Genomic DNA, 27,579 nt, shown 5'->3' with positions numbered 1-27,579 from the left:
CCTGTGCCTGTGTGTGTGTGTGCGTGTGTGTGTGTGTGTGTATGCCTGTCTGTGTGTGTGTGTGTGTATGTGTGTGTGTGTGTGTGTGTGTCTGCACAGGCCCCTGCCCTGTGGTAGAGTTCCTGTTTACTTCCTGACTCCCAGTTCAGTTCAGTAGACGATCATGGATGTGGTTTTCTGCAGAGAGGTGGCCGAAACAATATGTCTCAACAAGACCTGTGAAAAAGAACATTGTTCCCACCGAGGTTAACTCAGGAAGTGTCCTCTTCCTGTTTGTTCTGAACCGTCAGTATAGTGTACTGATGTTATTTCTAGAAATCCAGCATATATGCATATCCAACTAATATGATGTTTATATTATACAGTATTTTAAACACGTTAAGATTAAACTAGACTAAACCCTGTGTGTGTGTGTGTGTGTGTGTGTCCAGCAGGATGTAGAGTGTATGTGACCCAGGTCGGGACCTCCTCCTCTGACCTTGTCCTGTGCTACTCTCTTCTCTTGTAAATTCCAATCTTTAAACCCTTTCAGTTACTCTTACAACTAAATGAAATACCAGGGATTTTATTTTTGCTTGTTGTATGCGCGCTCTCTCGAGGTCAACAGTATAATATTATGTCGGGACTAAAAGCCGCATGAGCCTCGCTGTGACACGACTGAGGATTGAGGACAGACATTGTGAAATGTTGGACTAGTATTTAGTTGTATTGATGACGGGAGCGTGAACGATCTTTATGAAACATGTTTTTTAGTATCTTTCCGTGTCGTATGTGACACAACACGCTCTTTAGCTACATTTTTTACGTGTGATATGCAGCAAACATTAATAACAAGGTTTCTCTAGTTTTATTGGTTTGTATTTGTGTTACTTTTACTAATGTTAATAACTTAATAGTGTTTTAAAAGGTTTTAAGGGGGCAAGGGGTCCATTTCTCAGCAGTTATTTCATGATGTTCCCAACAGTTATTTCATTATGTTCCCAACAGTTATTTCATGATGTTCTCAAAAGTTATTTCATGATGTTCTCAACAGTTATTTCATGATGTTCTCAACAGTTATTTCATGATGTTCTCAACAGTTATTTCATGATGTTCTCAACAGTTATTTCATGATGTTCTCAACAGTTATTTCATGATGTTCTCAACAGTTATTTCATGATGTTCTCAACAGTTATTTCATGATGTTCTCAGCAGTTATTTCATGATGTTCTCAACAGTTATTTCATGATGTTCTCAACAGTTATTTCATGATGTTCTCAGCAGTTATTTCATGATGTTCTCAACAGTTATTTCATGATGTTCTCAACAGTTATTTCATGATGTTCTCAACAGTTATTTCATGATGTTCTCAGCAGTTATTTCATGATGTTCCCAACAGTTATTTCATGATGTTCTCAACAGTTATTTCATGATGTTCTCAACAGTTATTTCATGATGTTCTCACCAGTTATTTCATGATGTTCTCAACAGTTATTTCATGATGTTCTCAACAGTTATTTCATGATGTTCTCAGCAGTTATTTCATGATGTTCTCAGCAGTTATTTCATGATGTTCTCAGCAGTTATTTCATGATGTTCTCAGCAGTTATTTCATGATGTTCTCAGCAGTTATTTCATGATGTTCCCAACAGTTATTTCATGATGTTCTCAACAGTTATTTCATGATGTTCTCAGCAGCTATTTCATGATGTTCTCAGCAGTTATTTCATGATGTTCTCAGCAGTTATTTCATGATGTTCTCAACAGTTATTTCATGATGTTCTCAACACTTATTTCATGATGTTCTCAACAGTTATTTCATGATGTTCTCAGCAGTTATTTCATGATGTTCTCAGCAGTTATTTCATGATGTTCCCAACAGTTATTTCATGATGTTCTCAACAGTTATTTCATGATGTTCTCAGCAGCTATTTCATGATGTTCTCAGCAGTTATTTCATGATGTTCTCAGCAGTTATTTCATGATGTTCTCAACAGTTATTTCATGATGTTCTCAACAGTTATTTCATGATGTTCTCAGCAGTTATTTCATGATGTTTGCACATACAGTACCATGTCAAATCAGAAGGGAAAGCAACTTCTCGAACTGTCCACCAGAGGCGCATTGTGTGTGTGTGTGTGTGTGTGTGTGTGTGTGTGTGTGTGTGTGTGTGTGTGTGTGTGTGTGTGTGTACATGTGTACGGTGTTGGTGTGTGTGCGTGTGTGGCGTGTGTATATGTGTAATCCAGCCTACAATGGCCTGGTATAGCTGTAATCCAGCCTACAGTGGTCTGGTATAGCTGTAATCCAGCCTACAGTGGTCTGGTATAGCTGTGATCCAGCCTACAGTGGTCTGGTATAGCTGTAATCCAGGCTACATTGGTCTGGTATAGTTGTAATCCAGCCTACAATGGCCTGGTATAGCTGTAATCCAGCCTACAGTGGTCTGGTATAGCTGTAATCCAGCCTACAGTGGTCTGGTATAGCTGTAATCCAGCCTACAATGGCCTGGTATAGCTGTAATCCAGCCTACAGTGTTCTGGTATAGCTGTAATCCAGCCTACAGTGGTCTGGTATAGCTGTAATCCAGCCTACAGTGGTCTGGTATAGCTGTAATCCAGCCTACAGTGGTCTGGTATAGCTGTAATCCATCCTACAGTGGTCTGGTATAGCTGTAATCCAGCCTACAGTGGTCTGGTATAGCTGTAATCCATCCTACAGTGGTCTGGTATAGCTGTAATCCAGCCTACAGTGGTCTGGTATAGCTGTAATCCAGCCTACAGTGGTCTGGTATAGCTGTAATCCAGCCTACAATGGCCTGGTATAGCTGTAATCCAGGCTACAGTGGTCTGGTATAGCTGTAATCCAGCCTACAATGGCCTGGTATAGCTGTAATCCAGGCTACAGTGGTCTGGTATAGCTGTAATCCAGCCTACAGTGGTCTGGTATAGCTGTAATCCAGGCTACAGTGGTCTGGTATAGCTGTAATCCAGCCTACAGTGGTCTGGTTTAGCTGTAATCCAGCCTACAGTGGTCTGGTATAGCTGTAATCCAGCCTACAGTGGTCTGGTATAGCTGTAATCCATCCTACAGTGGTCTGGTATAGCTGTAATCCAGCCTACAGTGGTCTGGTATAGCTGTAATCCATCCTACAGTGGTCTGGTATAGCTGTAATCCAGCCTACAGTGGTCTGGTATAGCTGTAATCCAGCCTACAGTGGTCTGGTATAGCTGTAATCCATCCTACAGTGGTCTGGTATAGCTGTAATCCAGCCTACAGTGGTCTGGTATAGCTGTAATCCAGCCTACAGTGGTCTGGTATAGCTGTAATCCAGCCTACAATGGCCTGGTATAGCTGTAATCCAGGCTACAGTGGTCTGGTATAGCTGTAATCCAGCCTACAGTGGTCTGGTTTAGCTGTAATCCAGCCTACAGTGGTCTGGTATAGCTGTAATCCAGCCTACAGTGGTCTGGTATAGCTGTAATCCAGCCTACAATGGCCTGGTATAGCTGTAATCCAGCCTACAGTGGTCTGGTATAGCTGTAATCCAGGCTACAGTGGTCTGGTATAGCTGTAATCCAGCCTACAGTGGTCTGGTGTAGCTGTAATCCAGCCTACAGTGGTCTGGTGTAGCTGTAATCCAGCCTACAGTGGTCTGGTATAGCTGTAATCCAGCCTACAGTGGTCTGGTATAGCTGTAATCCAGCCTACAGTGGTCTGGTATAGCTGTAATCCAGCCTACAGTGGTCTGGTATAGCTGTAATCCAGCCTACAGTGGTCTGGTATAGCTGTAATCCAGCCTACAGTGGTCTGGTATAGCTGTAATCCAGCCTACAGTGGTCTGGTATAGCTGTAATCCAGCCTACAGTGGTCTGGTATAGCTGTAATCCAGCCTACAGTGGTCTGGTATAGCTGTAATCCAGGCTACAGTGGTCTGGTATAGCTGTAATCCAGCCTACAGTGGTCTGGTATAGCTGTAATCCAGCCTACAGTGGTCTGGTTTAGCTGTAATCCAGCCTACAGTGGTCTGGTATAGCTGTAATCCAGCCTACAGTGGTCTGGTATAGCTGTAATCCAGCCTACAGTGGTCTGGTATAGCTGTAATCCAGCCTACAGTGGTCTGGTATAGCTGTAATCCAGCCTACAGTGGTCTGGTATAGCTGTAATCCAGCCTACAGTGGTCTGGTATAGCTGTAATCCAGCCTACAGTGGTCTGGTATAGCTGTAATCCAGCCTACAGTGGTCTGGTATAGCTGTAATCCAGCCTACAGTGGTCTGGTATAGCTGTAATCCAGCCTACAGTGGTCTGGTATAGCTGTAATCCAGCCTACAGTGGTCTGGTATAGCTGTAATCCAGCCTACAGTGGTCTGGTGTAGCTGTAATCCAGCCTACAGTGGTCTGGTATAGCTGTAATCCAGGCTACAGTGGTCTGGTATAGCTGTAATCCAGCCTACAGTGGTCTGGTGTAGCTGTAATCCAGCCTACAGTGGTCTGGTATAGCTGTAATCCAGCCTACAGTGGTCTGGTGTAGCTGTAATCCAGCCTACAGTGGTCTGGTATAGCTGTAATCCAGCCTACAGTGGTCTGGTATAGCTGTAATCCAGCCTACAGTGGTCTGGTATAGCTGTAATCCAGCCTACAGTGGTCTGGTATAGCTGTAATCCAGCCTACAGTGGTCTGGTTTAGCTGTAATCCAGCCTACAGTGGTCTGGTATAGCTGTAATCCAGCCTACAGTGGTCTGGTATAGCTGTAATCCAGCCTACAGTGGTCTGGTATAGCTGTAATCCAGCCTACAGTGGTCTGGTATAGCTGTAATCCAGCCTACAGTGGTCTGGTGTAGCTGTAATCCAGCCTACAGTGGTCTGGTATAGCTGTAATCCAGCCTACAGTGGTCTGGTATAGCTGTAATCCAGCTATACCAGAATAGATAGAATAGATGTATGAAGTTCAATGTATGATTAATATAATTCATCAATATAGTTCTTGGTGGTCCAAAACATATTGTTACCAGGATGTGAATCACAGCTGGCTTCGTACGTTGTTTGCTTCCATCCAGCCAATCCCCATTTTCAGTTTCAATGACTCAATATTTTGGACAAAAAAACAGACGAATCTAACCAGGGCTGGAAATGACAACGCTATCAAACTAGCATGGACAATGATCACAAGTCAGTCATAATGTGGGTAATAGGCTAGTTTATCTATTTATGTAGCTGTGTATTTAGCAAGCCAAATACAAGCTAAATACACAGAGCCTAACATTAGCTAGCTAGCTAGGTGCTGGGAGGATGTTGTCATGTTGTCATCACAAGGTTGTGAGGCCGGTTGGACAAAGTCTCTAAAACGACGTTTAACATTAAATTACCTGGCAACAACTCTGGTGGACATTCCTGTTGTCAGCATGCCAATTGCACACTCCCTGAAAACATGACACATTTGTGGCATTGTGTTGTGTGACAAAACTGCACATTTTTAGAGTGGCCTTTTATTGTTCCCAGCACAAGGTGCACCTGTGTAATGATCATGCTGTTTAATCAGCTTCTTGATATGACACGCCTGTCAGGTGGCTGGATTATCTTGGCAAAGGAGAAATGCTCACTAACAGGGATGTAAACACATTTGTTCACAACATTTGAGAGTAATAAGCTTTTATTGTGTGTACGGAACATTTCTGGGATCTTTTTTTCCAGCTTATGAAACATGTGACCAACACTTTACATGTTGTGTTTATATTTTAGTTCAGTATAGATACTTTATACTTTATTTCATACATTGTACAAACGTCTTAAGATGTAAATGTGAGAACCCAAATCTTATAGCACATAGTGCAGTGTGTGTGTGTGTGTGTGTGTGTGTGTGTGTGTGTGTGTGTGTGTGTGTGCGTGCGTGCATGTGTTTGTGCGTGTGTGTGTGTTTGTGAGAGAGTTTCTGTAGCATTGCAGATGTCTGTTTTGGTGGTATAGTGCTGCCTGGAAATGTAATGCTGAAACACGATAGCGCGTTTTCCACGTTATACACACAGCAGAGCTAGAGAAACACGTAAACGCTGTTGGGGTTTGGGTCGTCTCTGCGTTTCCTGTTGGGTTATGATGATACCTCATAAACCACCGGAACAGCCATACAGTGTTTCATACTGTACTGTTTTTAGGCTTATGATGTTTGTCTTCTCTAAATGCAGAATCGTCTAGCTTTAAAGTTTTGTACGAGACATGGGGTGGAGTTAAAAATGTGTTTCCGTCGTATTGTTGAGGAAAAGGAGTGTTCATTCTCTTTCTGTCTCCTCTCCACCCAGGTAAAACGGAGAGAGGATCCTACTCCTATGTAAGAGACGCCAACCTACACGGGTGTCATCAGGTAAATAGATGAAGCAATAAAGCCCGGGGAGGTGTGGTATATGGCCAATATACCACGGCTAAGGGCTATTCTTAAGCACGACGCAATGCGGAGTGCCAGGACAAACACCTTAGCTGTGGTATATTGACCATATATATATATATACTACACATCTACCATTCCAGTGTTTAATTGCTATATTGTAATTACCTCACCACCATGGCCTATTTATTGCCTTTACCTCCCTTATCCTACCTCATTTGCATATACTGTATATAGACGTTTTCTACTGTATTATTGACTGTATCTTTGTTTATTCCATGTGTAACTCTGTGTTGTTGTATTGTATCGAACTGCTTTGCTTTATCTTGGTCAGGGTCGCAGTTGCAAATGAGAACTTGTTCTCAACTAGACTACCTGATTAAATAAAGGTGAAATATTTATAATATATATAACCCCCCAGTTTATAATAATGAATATATAATTTGAGGATGAAACATTTTGTGAGTTTCTCTTCAAATGGGCTCTGAGTAAATAGAGCTCCACATTTACTTTGGAATTCTGAACATCCACCTTCCTCAGTCCTGTTTCCTGTCATGTGTCGTTGGCACGGGGACAGAACTTGGCCTGTCGTTGGCATGGAGATAGAACTTGCACTGTCGTTGGCATGGGGATGAAGCTTGGCCTACCCCTCTGTGCCCATGTCCTTCAGCTCTCTCGCTCTCTCTCTCTCTCTCTCTCTCCTACAGTACTGTGCACTAGCTCTAAAACAGTACAAGACAAGGTTGCCTTTCCACGTGCTGACATACTATTACTGATATACTGATATACTATTACTGATATACTGATATACTATTACTGACATACTGATATACTATTACTGATATACTATTACTGATATACTATTACTGACATACTATTACTGACATACTATTACTGACATACTGATATACTATTACTGATATACTATTACTGATATACTATTACTGATACTATTACTGATATACTATTACTGACATACTGATATACTATTACTGACATACTATTACTGCCATACTATTACTGATATACTATTACTGATATACTATTACTGACATACTATTACTGACATACTGATATACTATTACTGATATACTATTACTGACATACTATTACTGATATACTATTACTGACATACTGATATACTATTACTGACATACTATTACTGATATACTATTACTGATATACTATTTATTACTGACATACTGATATACTATTACTGATATACTATTACTGATATACTATTACTGACATACTATTACTGACATACTGATATACTATTACTGATATACTATTACTGACATACTATTACTGATATACTATTACTGACATACTGATATACTATTACTGACATACTATTACTGATATACTATTACTGACATACTATTACTGACATACTGATATACTGTTACTGACATACTATTACTGACATACTATTACTGACATACTGATATACTATTACTGATATACTATTACTGATATACTATTACTGACATACTATTACTGACATACTATTACTGACATACTATTACTGACATACTATTACTGATATACTATTACTGATATACTATTACTGACATACTATTACTGACATACTATTACTGCCATACTATTACTGATATACTATTACTGATATACTATTACTGACATACTATTACTGACATACTGATATACTATTACTGATATACTGATATACTATTACTGACATACTGATATACTATTACTGATATACTATTACTGATATACTATTACTGACATACTATTACTGACATACTATTACTGACATACTGATATACTATTACTGATATACTATTACTGATATACTATTACTGATACTATTACTGATATACTATTACTGACATACTGATATACTATTACTGATATACTATTACTGACATACTATTACTGATATACTGATATACTATTACTGATATACTGATATACTATTACTGACATACTGATATACTATTACTGATATACTATTACTGATATACTATTACTGACATACTATTACTGACATACTATTACTGACATACTGATATACTATTACTGATATACTATTACTGATATACTATTACTGATACTATTACTGATATACTATTACTGACATACTGATATACTATTACTGACATACTATTACTGCCATACTATTACTGATATACTATTACTGATATACTATTACTGACATACTATTACTGACATACTGATATACTATTACTGATATACTATTACTGACATACTATTACTGATATACTATTACTGACATACTGATATACTATTACTGACATACTATTACTGATATACTATTACTGATATACTATTTATTACTGACATACTGATATACTATTACTGATATACTATTACTGATATACTATTACTGACATACTATTACTGACATACTGATATACTATTACTGATATACTATTACTGACATACTATTACTGATATACTATTACTGACATACTGATATACTATTACTGACATACTATTACTGATATACTATTACTGACATACTATTACTGACATACTGATATACTGTTACTGACATACTATTACTGACATACTATTACTGACATACTGATATACTATTACTGATATACTATTACTGACATACTATTACTGACATACTATTACTGACATACTATTACTGACATACTATTACTGATATACTATTACTGATATACTATTACTGATATACTATTACTGACATACTATTACTGACATACTATTACTGACATACTATTACTGACATACTATTACTGATATACTATTACTGATATACTATTACTGACATACTATTACTGATATACTATTTATTACTGACATACTATTACTGATATACTATTACTGACATACTGATATACTATTACTGACATACTATTACTGACATACTATTACTGACATACTATTACTGACATACTATTACTGACATACTATTACTGATATACTATTACTGACATACTATTACTGATATACTATTACTGATATACTGATTTACTATTACTGACATACTGATATACTATTACTGATATTCTATTACTGACATACTATTACTGATATACTATTACTGACTTACTATTACTGACATACTATTACTGACATACTATTACTGATATACTATTACTGACATACTATTACTGATATACTATTACTGACATACTATTACTGACATACTGATATACTATTACTGATATACTATTACTGACATACTATTACTGACATACTGATATACTATTACTGATATACTATTACTGATATACAATTTATTACTGATATACTATTACTGATAAACTATTACTGACATACTGATATACTATTACTGATATACTATTACTGATATACTATTACTGATATACTATTACTGATATACTATTACTGACATACTATTACTGATATACTATTACTGATATACTATTACTGACATACTATTACTGACATACTGATATACTATTACTGATATACTATTACTGATATACAATTTATTACTGATATACTATTACTGATAAACTATTACTGACATACTGATATACTATTACTGATATACTATTACTGATATACTATTACTGATATACTATTACTGATATATTATTACTGACATACTATTACTGATATACTATTACTGATATACTATTACTGACATACTATTACTGATATACTATTACTGACATACTATTACTGATATACTATTACTGACATACTGATATACTATTACTGATATACTGATATACTATTACTGATATACTATTACTGACATACTATTACTGATATACTATTACTGACATACTGATATACTATTACTGACATACTATTACTGCCATACTATTACTGACATACTATTACTGATATACTATTACTGATATACTATTACTGACATACTATTACTGACATACTGATATACTATTACTGATATACTATTACTGATATACTGATATACTATTACTGATATACTGATATACTATTACTGACATACTGATATACTATTACTGATAAACTATTACTGACATACTATTACTGACATACTGATATACTATTACTGATATACTATTACTGATATACTATTACTGACATACTATTACTGATATACTATTACTGACATACTGATATACTATTACTGACATACTATTACTGCCATACTATTACTGACATACTATTACTGATATACTATTACTGACATACTATTACTGACATACTGATATACTATTACTGATATACTATTACTGACATACTATTACTGATATACTATTACTGATATACTGATATACTATTACTGACATACTGATATACTATTACTGATATTCTATTACTGACATACTATTACTGATATACTATTACTGACATACTATTACTGACATACTATTACTGACATACTATTACTGATATACTATTACTGATATACTATTACTGACATACTATTACTGATATACTATGTATTACTGACATACTATTACTGATATACTGACATACTATTACTGATATACTATTACTGATATACTATTACTGACATACTATTACTGATATACTATTACTGATATACTGATATACTATTACTGACATACTGATATACTATTACTGATATTCTATTACTGACATACTATTACTGATATACTATTACTGACATACTATTACTGACATACTATTACTGACATACTATTACTGATATACTATTACTGATATAGTATTACTGACATACTATTACTGACATACTGATATACTATTACTGATATACTATTACTGATATACAATTTATTACTGATATACTATTACTGATATACTATTACTGACATACTGATATACTATTACTGATATACTATTACTGACATACTATTACTGATATACTATTACTGACATACTATTACTGATATACTATTACTGACATACTGATATACTATTACTGATATACTGATATACTATTACTGATATACTATTACTGATATACTATTACTGACATACTATTACTGATATACTATTACTGACATACTGATATACTATTACTGACATACTATTACTGATATACTATTACTGATATACTATTTATTACTGATATACTATTACTGATATACTATTACTGACATACTGATATACTATTACTGATATACTATTACTGATATACTATTACTGATATACTATTACTGACATACTATTACTGACATACTGATATACTATTACTGATATACTGATATACTATTACTGACATACTATTACTGATATACTATTTATTACTGACACACTATTACTGATATACTATTACTGACATACTGACATACTATTACTGATATACTATTACTGACATACTGACATACTATTACTGATATACTATTACTGACATACTGACATACTATTACTGATATAATATTACTGACATACTATTACTGACATACTATTACTGACATACTATTACTGATATACTATTACTAATATACTATTACTGGCATACTATTACTGACATACTATTACTGATATACTATTTATTACTGATATACTATTACTGATATACTATTACTGATATACTATTACTGATATACTATTACTGACATACTGATATACTATTACTGATATACTGATATACTATTACTGATATACTATTACTGATATTCTATTACTGACATACTATTACTGATATACTATTTATTACTGACATACTATTACTGATATACTGACATACTATTACTGATATACTATTACTGACATACTGACATACTATTACTGATATACTATTACTGATATACTATTACTGACATACTATTACTGATATACTATTTATTACTGACATACTATTACTGATATACTATTACTGACATACTGACATACTATTACTGACATACTATTACTGATATACTATTTATTACTGACATACTATTACTGATATACTATTACTGACATACTGACATACTATTACTGACATACTATTACTGATATACTATTTATTACTGACATACTATTACTGATATACTATTACTGACATACTGACATACTATTACTGACATACTATTACTGATATACTATTTATTACTGACATACTATTACTGATATACTATTACTGACATACTGACATACTATTACTGATATACTATTACTGATATACTATTACTGATATACTATTACTGATATACTATTACTGATATACTATTACTGACATAATATTACTGATATACTATTACTGATATACTATTACTGACATAATATTACTGATATACTATTTATTACTGACATACTATTACTGATATACTATTACTGACATACTGATATACTATTACTGACATACTATTACTGATATTCTATTTATTACTGATATACTATTACTGATATACTGATATAATTTTACTGATATATTATTTTCAACTAGCATGGGATGCTAATATGACTAGCATTACCATCAACTGACATGGGATGCTAATATGACTAGCATTATCATCAACTAGCATGGGATGCTAATATGACTCGCATTATCATCAACTAACATGGATGCTAATATGACTAGCATTATCATCAACTAGCATGGGAGGCTAATATGACTAGCATTATCATCAACCAACATGGGATGCTAATATTACTAGCATTATCATCAACTAGCATGGGAGGCTAATATGACTAGCATTATCATCAACTAGCATGGGATGCTAATATGACTAGCATTATTATCAACTAGCATGGGATGGTAGTTTGACTAGGATTATCATCACCTAGCATGGGTTGCTAATATGGCTAGGATTATCATCAACTAGCATGGATTGCTAATATGACTAGGATTATCATAATTTAGCATGGGTTGCTAATATGACTAGGATTGTGCCTTTAGCTACTGGATGATGAAAGAAAGTTGATATGAAAACCAATAGAACAGGAGAGAGATGACATAGTGGTGGATCAAATAGAACAGGAGAGAGATGACATAGTGGTGGGTCTAATAGAACAGGAGAGAGATGACATAGTGGTGGGTCCTATAGAACAGGAGAGAAATGACATAATGGTGGGTCCAATAGAACAGGAAAGAGATGACATAGTGGTGGATCCAATAGAACAGGAGAGAGATGACATAGTGGCAGGTCCAATAGAACAGGAGAGAAATGACATAGTGGTGGGTCCAATAGAACAGGAGAGAGATGACATAGTGGTGGGTCAAACAGAACAGGAGAGAGATGACATAGCGGTGGATCCAATAGAACAGGAGAGAGATGACATAGTGGTGGGTCCAATAGAACAGGAGAGAGATGACATAGTGGTGGATCTAATAGAACAGGAGAGAGATGACATAGTGGTGGATCCAATAGAACAGGAGAGAGATGACATAGTGGTGGATCCAATAGAACAGGAGAGAGATGACATAGTGGTGGGTCCAATAGAACAGGAGAGAGATGACATAGTGGTGGGTCCAATAGAACAGGAGAGAGATGACATAGTGGTGGGTCAAACAGAAGAGGAGAGAGATGACATAGTGGTGGGTCCTATAGAATAGGAGAGAGATGACATAGTGGTGGATCTAATAGAACAGGAGAGAAATGACATAGTGGTGGATCTAATAGAACAGGAGAGAGATGACATAGTGGTGGGTCCAATAGAACAGGAGAGAGATGACATAGTGGTGGGTCCAATAGAACAGGAGAGAGATGACATAGTGGTGGATCCAATAGAACAGGAGAGAGATGACATAGTGGTGGGTCCAATAGAACAGGAGAGAGATGACATAGTGGTGGGTCAAACAGAAGAGGAGAGAGATGACATAGTGGTGGGTCCTATAGAATAGGAGAGAGATGACATAGTGGTGGGTCCAATAGAACAGGAGAGAGATGACATAGTGGTGGGTCCAATAGAACAGGAGAGAGATGACATAGTGGTGGGTCCAATAGAACAGGAGAGAGATGACATAGTGGTGGGTCCAATAGAACAGGAGAGAGATGACATAGTGGTGGGTCCAATAGAACAGGAGAGAGATGACATAGTGGTGGCTCCAATAGAACAGGAGAGAGATGACATAGTGGTGGGTCCAATAGAACAGGAGAGAGATGACATAGTGGTGGGTCCAATAGAACAGGAGAGAGATGACATAGTGGTGGGTCCAATAGAACAGGAGAGAGATGACATAGTGGTGGGTCCAATAGAACAGGAGAGAGATGACATAGTGGTGGGTCCAATAGAACAGGAGAGAGATGACATAGTGGTGGGTCCAATAGAACAGGAGAGAGATGACATAGTGGTGGGTCCAATAGAACAGGAGAGAGATGACATAGTGGTGGGTCCAATCGAACAGGAGAGAGATGACATAGTGGTGGATCCAATAGAACAGGAGAGAGATGACATAGTGGTGGGTCCAATAGAACAGGAGAGAGATGACATAGTGGTGGGTCCAATAGAACAGGAGAGAGATGACGTAGTGGTGGGTCCAATAGAACAGGAGAGAGATGACATAGTTGTGGGTCCAATAGAACAGGAGAGAGATGACATAGTGGTGGGTCCAATAGAACAGGAGAGAGATGACATAGTGGTGGGTCCAATAGAACAGGAGAGAGATGCCATAGTGGTGGGTCCAATAGAACAGGAGAGAGATGACATAGTGGTTGGTCCAATAGAACAGGAGAGAGATGACATAGTGGTGGGTCCAATAGAACAGGAGAGAGATGACATAGTGGTGTGTCCAATAGAACAGGAGAGAGATGACATAGTGGTGGGTCCAATAGAACAGGAGAGAGATGACATAGTGGTGGATCCAATAGAACAGGAGAGAGATGACATAGTGGTGGGTCCAATAGAACAGGAGAGAGATGACATAGTGGTGGGTCCAATAGAACAGGAGAGAGATGACATAGTGGTGGGTCCAATAGAACAGGAGAGAGATGACATAATGGTGGGTCCAATAGAACAGGAGAGAGATGACATAGTGGTGGGTCCAATAGAACAGGAGAGAGATGACATAGTGGTGGGTCCAATAGAACAGGAGAGAGATGACATAGTGGTGGGTCCAATAGAACAGGAGAGAGATGACATATTGGTGGGTCCAATAGAACAGGAGAGAGATGACATAGTGGTGGCTCCAATAGAACAGGAGAGAGATGACATAGTGGTGGGTCCAATAGAACAGGAGAGAGATGACATAGTGGTGGGTCCAATAGAACAGGAGAGAGATGACATCGTGGTGGGTCCAATAGAACAGGAGAGAGATTACATAGTGGTGGGTCCAATAGAACAGGAGAGAGATGACATAGTGGTGGGTCCAATAGAACAGGAGAGAGATGACATAGTGGTGGGTCCAATAGAACAGGAGAGAGATGACATAGTGGTGGGTCCAATAGAACAGGAGAGAGATGACATAGTGGTGGGTCCAATCGAACAGGAGAGAGATGACATAGTGGTGGATCCAATAGAACAGGAGAGAGATGACATAGTGGTGGGTCCAATAGAACAAGAGAGAGATGACATAGTGGTGGGTCCAATAGAACAGGAGAGAGATGACATAGTGGTTGGTCCTGCTGTTCTCTGAAGAATCCACTTCCTCCTTCCCCTGCTGTTCTCTGAAGCTCCTCCACTTCCTCCTTCCCCTGCTGTTCTCTGAAGCTCCTCCACTTCCTCCTTCCCCTGCTGTTCTCTTAAGCCCTCCACTTCCTCCTTCCCCTGCTGTTCTCTGAAGCCCTCCACTTCCTCCTTCCCCTGCTGTTCTCTGAAGCCCTCCACTCCCTCCTTCCCCTGCTGTTCTCTGAAGCTCCTCCACTTCCTCCTTCCCCTGCTGTTCTCTGAAGCTCCTCCAGCTTCCTGCTCAGGTTGCTCTACCTCCTCCCCCCTTCCCCTACCTGTCACTGGCTGTGTTCCCAACGGCTCCCTATTCTCTTTACATTTGACCAGGGCCCATATATGGAATAGGGGGGGCTACCCGAGGGCGTTGCCATGACTACATCTTCGTGTCCCACCTGTCTCCTATGGTGGGCTCTGTCAGCAATACCCCATGCTGTTCACACACTCTGTCTCTCTCTCCCCCTCGCTCTCTCTCTCTCAATTCAATTAAATTCAAGGGGCTTTATTGGCATGGGAAGCATGTTAACATTGCCAAAGCAAGTGAGGTAGATAATATATAAAGTGAATATATAAAGTGAAATAAACAATAAACATTACACATACAGAAGTTTCAAAACAATAAAGACAATCCAAATGTCATATTACATATATACAGTGTTTTAACAATGTACAAATAGTTAAAGGACACAAGATAAAATAAATAAGCATAAATATGGGTTGTATTTACAATGGTGTTTGTTCTTCACTGGTTGCCCTTTTCTCGTGGCAACAGGTCACACATCTTGCTGCTGTGATGGCACACTGTGGAATTTCACCCAGTAGATATGGGAGTTTATCAAAATTGGATGTGTTTTCAAATTCTTTGTGGATCTGTGTAATCTGAGGGAAATATGTCTCTCTAATATGGTCATACATTTGGCAGGAGGTTAGGAAGTGCAGCTCAGTCTCTCTCTCTCTCTCTCTCTCTCTCTCTCTCTCTCTCTCTCTCTCTCTCTCTCTCTATCTCTCCCCATAATAACACTTGTTTGATTTGAGATCTCTAGTACCAAGTCCTGATTTTCTCAATTCCTTCCGTCCTTGGAAGTTCTCAGAGATTTCCTTTGATTGACTCGGAATTAGTCCAAATCCCTTCAGTCCTGATATTTCACATAGCCTGGGTGTGTGTGTGTGTGTGTGTGTGTGTGTGTGTGTGTGTGTGTGTGTGTGTGTGTGTGTGTGTGTGTGTTGTGTGTGTGTGTGAAACACATGTCTAAATGCAATCACATGTTAAAAATAAAATGGTGCAAAAAAAAAAATATATATATAGTTTCTATTTCTCAACTGCCAATTGAAGCTCGCCATTCACCATTCACCATTCACCATTCACCGTTCAAGTGCAGGCAACAGGCAATCAGCGCCACCCACCACGTTGCACTGTGAGCAGGAAGGCAGTAGGCATTTTGAAAACATACTTAATGTTTTATTTTAATATTATGAGGTATGTCTTACCTTGCTTCAAAAGAAGCTTATAGGCAAAATCCCACCATTGAGAATGTACGTGTGTGTCTGTGTTTGTGTTGTGTGTGAATGTGTGTGTATGTCTGCATTAGGCTGTGTGTATGGAAAGGGACTCGACAGCTCTCCCCTCGCCTCCCCTCTCCCCTCCTTTCTTCCCCTCTCCTCTCCTCTCCCCTCATTTACTCCCCTCTCCTCTATCCTCTTCCTGTCTCCTCCCCTCTCCTCTCCCCTCCTTTTCTCCCCTCCTCTCTCCTCCTCCTTTCTCCTCCCCTCTTCTCTCCCCTCCTTTCCTCCCCTCTCGTCTCCCCTCCTTTCTTCCCCTCTCCTCTCCTCTCCCCTCATTTACTCCTCTCTCCTCTATCCTCTTCCTGTCTCCTCCCCTTTCCTCTCCCCTCCTTTCTCCTCCTCTCCCTTCTTTCCTCTCCTCTCCCCTCCTTTCCCATCCTCTCCTCTCTCCTCTCTCCCCTCTCCTCCTCCTCTCCCCTCCTTCCCTCACGTCTCCTCTCCCCTCCTTTCATCCCCTCTCCTCCCATCTCCTCTCTCCTCCCCTTTCCTCTCCCCTCTCCTCCTCCTCTCCCCTCCTTTCCTCTCCCCTCCTCTCCTCTCCTCTCCTTCCTGTCTCCTCCCCTCCTCTCCCCTTCTTTTCTCCCCTCTCCTCTCTCCTCTTTCTTTCTCCTCCTCTCCCCTATTTCCTCTCCCTTCCTTTCCCATCCTCTCCTCTCTCCTCCTCTCTCTCCTCTCCTCCTCCTCTCCCCTCCTTTCACCCCCTCTCCTCCCTTCTCCCCTCTCCTCCCCTCTCCTCTCCCCTCCTTTCTCCTCCTCTCCCTTCTTTCTTCTCCTCTCCCCTCCTTTCCCATCCTCTCCTCTCTCCTCTCTCCCCTCTCCTCCTCCTCTCCCCTCCTTCCCTCACGTCTCCTCTCCCCTCCTTTCATCCCCTCTCCTCCCATCTCCTCTCTCCTCCCCTTTCCTCTCCCCTCTCCTCCTCCTCTCCCCTCCTTTCCTCTCCCCTCCTCTCCTCTCCTCTCCTTCCTGTCTCCTCCCCTCCTCTCCCCTTCTTTTCTCCCCTCTCCTCTCTCCTCCTCCTTTCTCCTCCTCTCCCCTATTTCCTCTCCCTTCCTTTCCCATCCTCTCCTCTCTCCTCCTCTCTCTCCTCTCCTCCTCCTCTCCCCTCCTTTCATCCCCTCTCCTCCCATCTACCCTCTCCTCCCCTCTCCTCTCCCCTCCTTTCATCTCCTCTCCTCCCCTCTCCTCCTCTCCACTACATGGTTGTTATTATTCTGCCTATGTGTGTGTGTGTGTGTGTGTGTGTGTGTGTTTTGGAACATGTGTGTGTTATGATGTTGATTCTCAACAGCTGTTTTCCAGTCTCTTCAGATCCACTGTAGTTCTTCCCTGGAGACGATCTGGCATAATTTAGACACATCTGCTAGCACGAATAGCAACGTTATTTAATTTGATGATTGATTTCCACACTTGCTAAAAACATAGTTTTACCATTTTTTTCTAGAGGATTTCGTGTGTGGTAAGTAAACGTGGATGTGGATGTGTCAGTTTGTATGACAGGCCAGGCAGCCGACTGTTAGTGTGAATCCTGTCTATTCTTACAATGCTTAAAGCACATTTCATCTCTAGATGTGTCTGGGCCTTCCTGGTGTTAAACCTTTCCTCTCTAGATGTGTCTGGGCCTTCCTGGTGTTAAACCTTTCCTCTCTAGATGTGTCTGGGTCCTCCTGGTGTTAAACCTTTCCTCTCTAGATGTGTCTGGGCCTTCCTGCTGTTAAACCTTTCCTCTCTAGATGTGTCTGGGCCTTCCTGGTGTTACACCTTTCCTCTCTAGATGTGTCTGGGCCTTCCTGGTGTTAAACCTTTCCTCTCTAGATGTGTCCGGGCCTTCCTGCTGTTAAACCTTTCCTCTCTAGATGTGTCTGGGCCTTCCTGCTGTTAAACCTTTCCTCTCTAGAAGTGTCTGGGCCTTCCTGGTGTTAAACCTTTCCTCTCTAGATGTGTCTGGGCCTTCCTGGTGTTAAACCTTTCCTCTCTAGATGTGTCTGGGCCTTCCTGGTGTTAAACCTTTCCTCTCTAGATGTGTCTGGGCCTTCCTGGTGTTACACCTTTCCTCTCTAGATGTGTCTGGGCCTTCCTAGTGTTAAACCTTTCCTCTCTAGATGTGTCTGGGCCTTCCTGCTGTTAAACCTTTCCTCTCTAGATGTGTCTGGGCCTTCCTGGTGTTAAACCTTTCCTCTCTAGATGTGTCTGGGCCTTCCTGGTGTTAAACCTTTCCTCTCTAGATGTGTCTGGGTCCTCCTGGTGTTAAACCTTTCCTCTCTAGATGTGTCTGGGCCTTCCTGCTGTTAAACCTTTCCTCTCTAGATGTGTCTGGGCCTTCCTGGTGTTACACCTTTCCTCTCTAGATGTGTCTGGGCCTTCCTGGTGTTAAACCTTTCCTCTCTAGATGTGTCCGGGCCTTCCTGCTGTTAAACCTTTCCTCTCTAGATGTGTCTGGGCCTTCCTGCTGTTAAACCTTTCCTCTCTAGATGTGTCTGGGCCTTCCTGCTGTTAAACCTTTCCTCTCTAGAAGTGTCTGGGCCTTCCTGGTGTTAAACCTTTCCTCTCTAGATGTGTCTGGGCCTTCCTGGTGTTAAACCTTTCCTCTCTAGATGTGTCTGGGCCTTCCTGGTGTTAAACCTTTCCTCTCTAGATGTGTCTGGGCCTTCCTGGTGTTACACCTTTCCTCTCTAGATGTGTCTGGGCCTTCCTAGTGTTAAACCTTTCCTCTCTAGATGTGTCTGGGCCTTCCTGCTGTTAAACCTTTCCTCTCTAGATGTGTCTGGGCCTTCCTGGTGTTAAACCTTTCCTCTCTAGATGTGTCTGGGCCTTCCTGGTGTTAAACCTTTCCTCTCTAGATGTGTCTGGGTCCTCCTGGTGTTAAACCTTTCCTCTCTAGATGTGTCTGGGCCTTCCTGCTGTTAAACCTTTCCTCTCTAGATGTGTCTGGGCCTTCCTGGTGTTACACCTTTCCTCTCTAGATGTGTCTGGGCCTTCCTGCTGTTAAAACTTTCCTCTCTAGATGTGTCTGGGCCTTCCTGCTGTTAAACCTTTCCTCTCTAGATGTGTCTGGGCCTTCCTGCTGTTAAACCTTTCCTCTCTAGATGTGTCTGGGCCTTCCTGGTGTTAAACCTTTCCTCTCTAGATGTGTCTGGGCCTTCCTAGTGTTAAACCTTTCATCTCTAGATGTGTCTGGGCCTTCCTGCTGTTAAACCTTTCCTCTCTAGATGTGTCTGGGCCTTCCTGGTGTTAAACATTTCCTCTCTAGATGTGTCTGGGCCTTCCTGCTGTTAAACCTTTCCTCTCTAGATGTGTCTGGGCCTTCCTGGTGTTAAACCTTTCCTCTCTAGATGTGTCTGGGCCTTCCTGGTGTTAAACCTTTCCTCTCTAGATGTGTCTGGGCCTTCCTGGTGTTACACCTTTCCTCTCTAGATGTGTCTGGGCCTTCCTGGTGTTAAACCTTTCCTCTCTAGATGTGTCTGGGCCTTCCTGGTGTTAAACCTTTCCTCTCTAGATGTGTATGGGTCCTCCTGGTGTTAAACCTTTCCTCTCTAGATGTGTCTGGGCCTTCCTGCTGTTAAACCTTTCCTCTCTAGATGTGTCTGGGCCTTCCTGGTGTTACACCTTTCCTCTCTAGATGTGTCTGGGCCTTCCTGGTGTTAAACCTTTCCTCTCTAGATGTGTCTGGGCCTTCCTGCTGTTAAACCTTTCCTCTCTAGATGTGTCTGGGCCTTCCTGCTGTTAAACCTTTCCTCTCTAGAAGTGTCTGGGCCTTCCTGGTGTTAAACCTTTCCTCTCTAGATGTGTCTGGGCCTTCCTGCTGTTAAACCTTTCCTCTCTAGATGTGTCTGGGCCTTCCTGGTGTTAAACCTTTCCTCTCTAGATGTGTCTGGGCCTTCCTGGTGTTACACCTTTCCTCTCTAGATGTGTCTGGGCCTTCCTAGTGTTAAACCTTTCCTCTCTAGATGTGTCTGGGCCTTCCTGCTGTTAAACCTTTCCTCTCTAGATGTGTCTGGGCCTTCCTGCTGTTAAACCTTTCCTCTCTAGATGTGTCTGGGCCTTCCTGCTGTTAAACCTTTCCTCTCTAGATGTGTCTGGGCCTTCCTGGTGTTAAACCTTTCCTCTCTAGATGTGTCTGGGCCTTCCTAGTGTTAAACCTTTCATCTCTAGATGTGTCTGGGCCTTCCTGCTGTTAAACCTTTCCTCTCTAGATGTGTCTGGGCCTTCCTAGTGTTAAACCTTTCCTCTCTAGATGTGTCTGGGCCTTCCTGCTGTTAAACCTTTCCTCTCTAGATGTGTCTGGGCCTTCCTGGTGTTAAACCTTTCCTCTCTAGATGTGTCTGGGCCTTCCTGGTGTTAAACCTTTCCTCTCTAGATGTGTCTGGGTCCTCCTGGTGTTAAACCTTTCCTCTCTAGATGTGTCTGGGCCTTCCTGCTGTTAAACCTTTCCTCTCTAGATGTGTCTGGGCCTTCCTGGTGTTACACCTTTCCTCTCTAGATGTGTCTGGGCCTTCCTGCTGTTAAAACTTTCCTCTCTAGATGTGTCTGGGCCTTCCTGCTGTTAAACCTTTCCTCTCTAGATGTGTCTGGGCCTTCCTGCTGTTAAACCTTTCCTCTCTAGATGTGTCTGGGCCTTCCTGGTGTTAAACCTTTCCTCTCTAGATGTGTCTGGGCCTTCCTAGTGTTAAACCTTTCATCTCTAGATGTGTCTGGGCCTTCCTGCTGTTAAACCTTTCCTCTCTAGATGTGTCTGGGCCTTCCTGGTGTTAAACATTTCCTCTCTAGATGTGTCTGGGCCTTCCTGCTGTTAAACCTTTCCTCTCTAGATGTGTCTGGGCCTTCCTGGTGTTAAACCTTTCCTCTCTAGATGTGTCTGGGCCTTCCTGGTGTTAAACCTTTCCTCTCTAGATGTGTCTGGGCCTTCCTGGTGTTACACCTTTCCTCTCTAGATGTGTCTGGGCCTTCCTGGTGTTAAACCTTTCCTCTCTAGATGTGTCTGGGCCTTCCTGGTGTTAAACCTTTCCTCTCTAGATGTGTATGGGTCCTCCTGGTGTTAAACCTTTCCTCTCTAGATGTGTCTGGGCCTTCCTGCTGTTAAACCTTTCCTCTCTAGATGTGTCTGGGCCTTCCTGGTGTTACACCTTTCCTCTCTAGATGTGTCTGGGCCTTCCTGGTGTTAAACCTTTCCTCTCTAGATGTGTCTGGGCCTTCCTGCTGTTAAACCTTTCCTCTCTAGATGTGTCTGGGCCTTCCTGCTGTTAAACCTTTCCTCTCTAGAAGTGTCTGGGCCTTCCTGGTGTTAAACCTTTCCTCTCTAGATGTGTCTGGGCCTTCCTGCTGTTAAACCTTTCCTCTCTAGATGTGTCTGGGCCTTCCTGGTGTTAAACCTTTCCTCTCTAGATGTGTCTGGGCCTTCCTGGTGTTACACCTTTCCTCTCTAGATGTGTCTGGGCCTTCCTAGTGTTAAACCTTTCCTCTCTAGATGTGTCTGGGCCTTCCTGCTGTTAAACCTTTCCTCTCTAGATGTGTCTGGGCCTTCCTGCTGTTAAACCTTTCCTCTCTAGATGTGTCTGGGCCTTCCTGCTGTTAAACCTTTCCTCTCTAGATGTGTCTGGGCCTTCCTGGTGTTAAACCTTTCCTCTCTAGATGTGTCTGGGCCTTCCTAGTGTTAAACCTTTCATCTCTAGATGTGTCTGGGCCTTCCTGCTGTTAAACCTTTCCTCTCTAGATGTGTCTGGGCCTTCCTGGTGTTAAACATTTCCTCTCTAGATGTGTCTGGGCCTTCCTGCTGTTAAACCTTTCCTCTCTAGATGTGTCTGGGCCTTCCTGGTGTTAAACCTTTCCTCTCTAGATGTGTCTGCGCCTTCCTGGTGTTAAACCTTTCCTCTCTAGATGTGTCTGGGCCTTCCTGGTGTTACACCTTTCCTCTCTAGATGTGTCTGGGCCTTCCTGGTGTTAAACCTTTCCTCTCTAGATGTGTCTGGGCCTTCCTGGTGTTAAACCTTTCCTCTCTAGATGTGTCCTGGCCTTCCTGGTGTTAAACCTTTCCTCTCTAGATGTGTCTGGGCCTTCCTGGTGTTAAACATTTCCCCTCTAGATGTGTCTGGGCCTTCCTGCTGTTAAACCTTTCCTCTCTAGATGTGTCTGGGCCTTCCTGCTGTTAAACCTTTCCTCTCTAGATGTGTCTGGGCCTTCCTGCTGTTAAACCTTTCCTCTCTAGATGTGTCTGGGCCTTCCTGGTGTTAAACATTTCCTCTCTAGATGTGTCTGGGCCTTCCTGCTGTTAAACCTTTCCTCTCTAGATGTGTCTGGGCCTTCCTGGTGTTAAACCTTTCCTCTCTAGATGTGTCTGGGCCTTCCTGGTGTTAAACCTTTCCTCTCTAGATGTGTCTGGGCCTTCCTGGTGTTACACCTTTCCTCTCTAAATGTGTCTGGGCCTTCCTGGTGTTAAACCTTTCCTCTCTAGATGTGTCTGGGCCTTACTGGTGTTAAACCTTTCCTCTCTAGATGTGTCCTGGCCTTCCTGATGTTAAACCTTTCCTCTCTAGATGTGTCTGGGCCTTCCTGGTGTTAAACATTTCCTCTCTAGATGTGTCTGGGCCTTTCTGGTGTTAAACCTTTCATCTCTAGAAGTGTCTGGGCCTTCCTGCTGTTAAACCTTTCATCTCTAGAAGTGTCTGGGCCGTCCTGCTGTTAAACCTTTCCTCTCTAGATGTGTCTGGGCCTTCCTGGTGTTAAACCTTTCATCTTTAGAAGTGTCTGGGCCGTCCTGCTGTTAAACCTTTCCTCTCTAGATGTGTCTGGGCCTTCCTGCTGTTAAACCTTTCCTCTCTAGATGTGTCTGGGCCGTCCTGCTGTTAAACCTTTCCTCTCTAGATGTGTCTGGGCCTTCCTGCTGTTAAACCTTTCCTCTCTAGATGTGTCTGGGCCTTCCTGGTGTTAAACCTTTCCTCTCTAGATGTGTCTGGGCCTTCCTGGTGTTAAACCTTTCCTCTCTAGATGTGTCTGGGCCTTCTTGGTGTTACACCTTTCCTCTCTAGATGTGTCTGGGCCTTCCTGGTGTTAAACATTTCCTCTCTAGATGTGTCTGGGCCTTCCTGGTGTTAAACCTTTCATCTTTAGAAGTGTCTGGGCCTTCCTGGTGTTAAACCTTTCATCTTTAGAAGTGTCTGGGCCGTCCTGCTGTTAAACCTTTCCTCTCTAGATGTGTCTGGGCCTTCCTGCTGTTAAACCTTTCATCTTTAGAAGTGTCTGGGCCTTCCTGCTGTTAAACCTTTCCTCTCTAGATGTGTCTGGGCCTTCCTGGTGTTAAACTTTTATTCTTCTACATCAAACGCTAGAGCAAAGAGTAACAGCTGTTGGTGGATAGGGAACAGGGAGGAGCTGTCACCAAGTGTCTTTGAGCTCTCCTGTCACCCACCCCGCCTACTCTACCCTGGAGTGTGTGTGTGTGTGTGTGTGTGTGTGTGTGTGTGTGTGTGTGTGTGTGTGTGTGTGTGTGTGTGTGTGTGTGTGTGTGTGTGTGTGTGTGTGTGTGTGGAGCTGTCACCCTGCCTACTCCTCTGCAGCGCTCCACTCTGCTCCCCTGTCTACAACCACTTAGGCTGAACCAACCTGATGGGAGGGGTGTGTGTGTGTTTAGGGGGGTCTTTAATTTGAGTGTTATATAATGTTATATAGTGTCATATAGTTCTACATAGTGATATATAGTGTTATATAGTGTTATATAGTTCTATATAGTGTTAAACAGTGTTATATAGTGTTATATAGTGTTATATAGTTCTATATAGTGTTACACAGTGTTATATAGTGTTATATAGTGTTAAATAGTGTTATATAGTGTTATATAGTGTTAAATCGTGTTAAATAGTGTTATATAGTATTATATAGTTCTATATAGTGTTAAACAGTGTTATATAGTGTTAAACAGTGTTATATAGTGGTATATAGTGTTAAATTGTGTTAAATAGTGTTATATATTGTTATATAGTTCTACATAGTGGTATATAGTGTTATATAGTGTTAAATAGTGTTATTTAAGGTTTATATAGTTCTATATAGTGTTAAATAGTGTTATATAGGGTTGTAGTTCTACATAGTGTTATATAGTGGTATATAGTGTTATATAGTTATACATAGTGTTATATAGTGTTAAATAGTGTTATATAGTGTTACATAGTTATACATAGTGTTATATAGTGTTAAATATTGTTATATAGTGTTATATATATATATATATATATATATAGTGGTATATAGTTATATTTAGTGTTATATAGTTATATATAGTGTTGTATCGTTCTTTACACCGTTATATAGTGTTATATAGTGTTATATAGTTATATATATATATATAGTGGTATATAGTTATATATAGTGTTATATAGTTATATATAGTGTTGTATAGTTCTTTACACTGTTATATAGTTCTACATAGTGTTATATAATTAGATATGGTGTTATATAGGGTTATATAGTGTTATATAGTTCTGTATAGTGTTATATAGTGTTGTATAGTGTTATATAGTTCTATATAGTGTTATACCGTATTAAATAGTTATATATGGGGTTATATAGTTATATATAGTGTTATATATTTCTGCATAGTGTTATATAGTGTTATATAGTGTTATATTGTGTTAAATAGTGTTATATAGTTCTGCATAGTGTTATATAGTGTTATATAGTCCTACATAGTGTTATATAGTGTTATAGTGTTACATAGTGTCATATAGTTCTATATAGTGTTATATAGTTATACATAGTGGTATGTACTTATATATATATTGGTATATAGTTATATATAGTGTTATATTGTTATATATAGTGTTGTATAGTTCTATACAATGTTATATAGTTCTCCATAATGTTATATAATTTTATATGGTGTTATATATGGTTATATATTGTTATATAGTTCTGTATAATGTTATATAGTGTTATATAGTTCTATATAGTGTTATACCATATTATATAGTTCTATATGGTGTTATATAGTTCTATATAGTGTTATAAAGTTCTGCATATAGTTATATAGTGTTATAGAGTTCTTTATGATGTCATATAGTTCTATATAGTGTTATATAATGTTATAAAGTTCTGCATATAGTTATATAGTGTTATAGAGTTCTTTATGATGTCATATAGTTCTATATAGTGTTATATCGTGTTATAGAGTTCTTTATGATGTCATATAGTTCTATATAGTGTTATATAATGTTATAAAGTTCTGCATATAGTTATATAGTGTTATAGAGTTCTTTATGATGTCATATAGTTCTATATAGTGTTATATAATGTTATAAAGTTCTGCATATAGTTATATCGTGTTATAGAGTTCTTTATGATGTCATATAGTTCTATATAGTGTTATATCGTGTTATAGAGTTCTTTATGATGTCATATAGTTCTATATAGTGTTATATAATGTTATAAAGTTCTGCATATAGTTATATAGTGTTATAGAGTTCTTTATGATGTCATATAGTTCTATATAGTGTTATATAGTGTTATATAGTTCTATATATCTTTATATGTTGTTATATGTTGTGACATATTTATGTAGAGTGTTATATAGTTCTGTATATTGTTATATAGTTTTATATAGTTTTATATAGTGTTATATAGTTTTATATAGTGTTATATAGTGTTATATAGTTCTGTATAGTGTTATATCGTTCTGTATAGTGTTATATCGTTTTATATAGTTTTATATAGTGTTATATAGTTATATATGGTGTTAAATACTTATATATAGTGTTATATAGTTATGTATGGAGTTAAATACTTATATATAGTGTTATATAGTTCTATATAGTTCTGTGTAGTGTTATATTGTTCTATATATTTATTTTGATAGTGTTATATAGTTCTATAGTTTTATATAGTTATATAGTTCTATATATTGTTATTTAGTGTTATATAGTTCTATATTGTGTTATATAGTTATATATAGTTACATTTAGTGTTATATAGTTCTGTATAGTGTTATAGTTTAGTATAGTGTTATATAGTTCTGTATAGTGTTATATAGTTCTGTATAGTGTTATATGGTTTTACATAGTTTTATATAGTGTTATATAGTTATTTATGGTGTTAAATATAGTGTTATATAGTTCTATATAGTTCTGTGTAGTGTTGTTCTATATATTTATTTTATAGTGTTATATAGTGTTATATAGTT

General features: G+C 39.4%; 1 protein-coding gene across 25 annotated transcripts in view; it reads left to right on the top strand.

The window, feature by feature from the left end:
- Nucleotides 1–27,579, top strand: part of LOC110517257 (transcription factor 4) — a 437,420-nt gene that overhangs the window by 213,134 nt on the left and 196,707 nt on the right. For all 25 annotated transcript variants that reach the window (XM_090191595.1, XM_090191593.1, XM_090191598.1 and 22 more), the window contains one exon: nucleotides 6,274–6,335. In XM_090191595.1, the coding sequence (XP_090047721.1) occupies nucleotides 6,274–6,335 (62 nt within the window). The remainder of the gene's footprint in view (nucleotides 1–6,273; nucleotides 6,336–27,579) is intronic.

This window comes from Oncorhynchus mykiss, chromosome 12 (assembly GCF_057628025.1).
Source record: "Oncorhynchus mykiss isolate SJ-2025 chromosome 12, ASM5762802v1, whole genome shotgun sequence".
In the NCBI taxonomy this organism is placed as follows: Eukaryota; Metazoa; Chordata; class Actinopteri; order Salmoniformes; family Salmonidae; genus Oncorhynchus; species Oncorhynchus mykiss.
The sequence above is the reverse complement of the archived record's forward strand: the minus strand, read 5'-3'. Positions and strand labels throughout refer to the sequence as shown.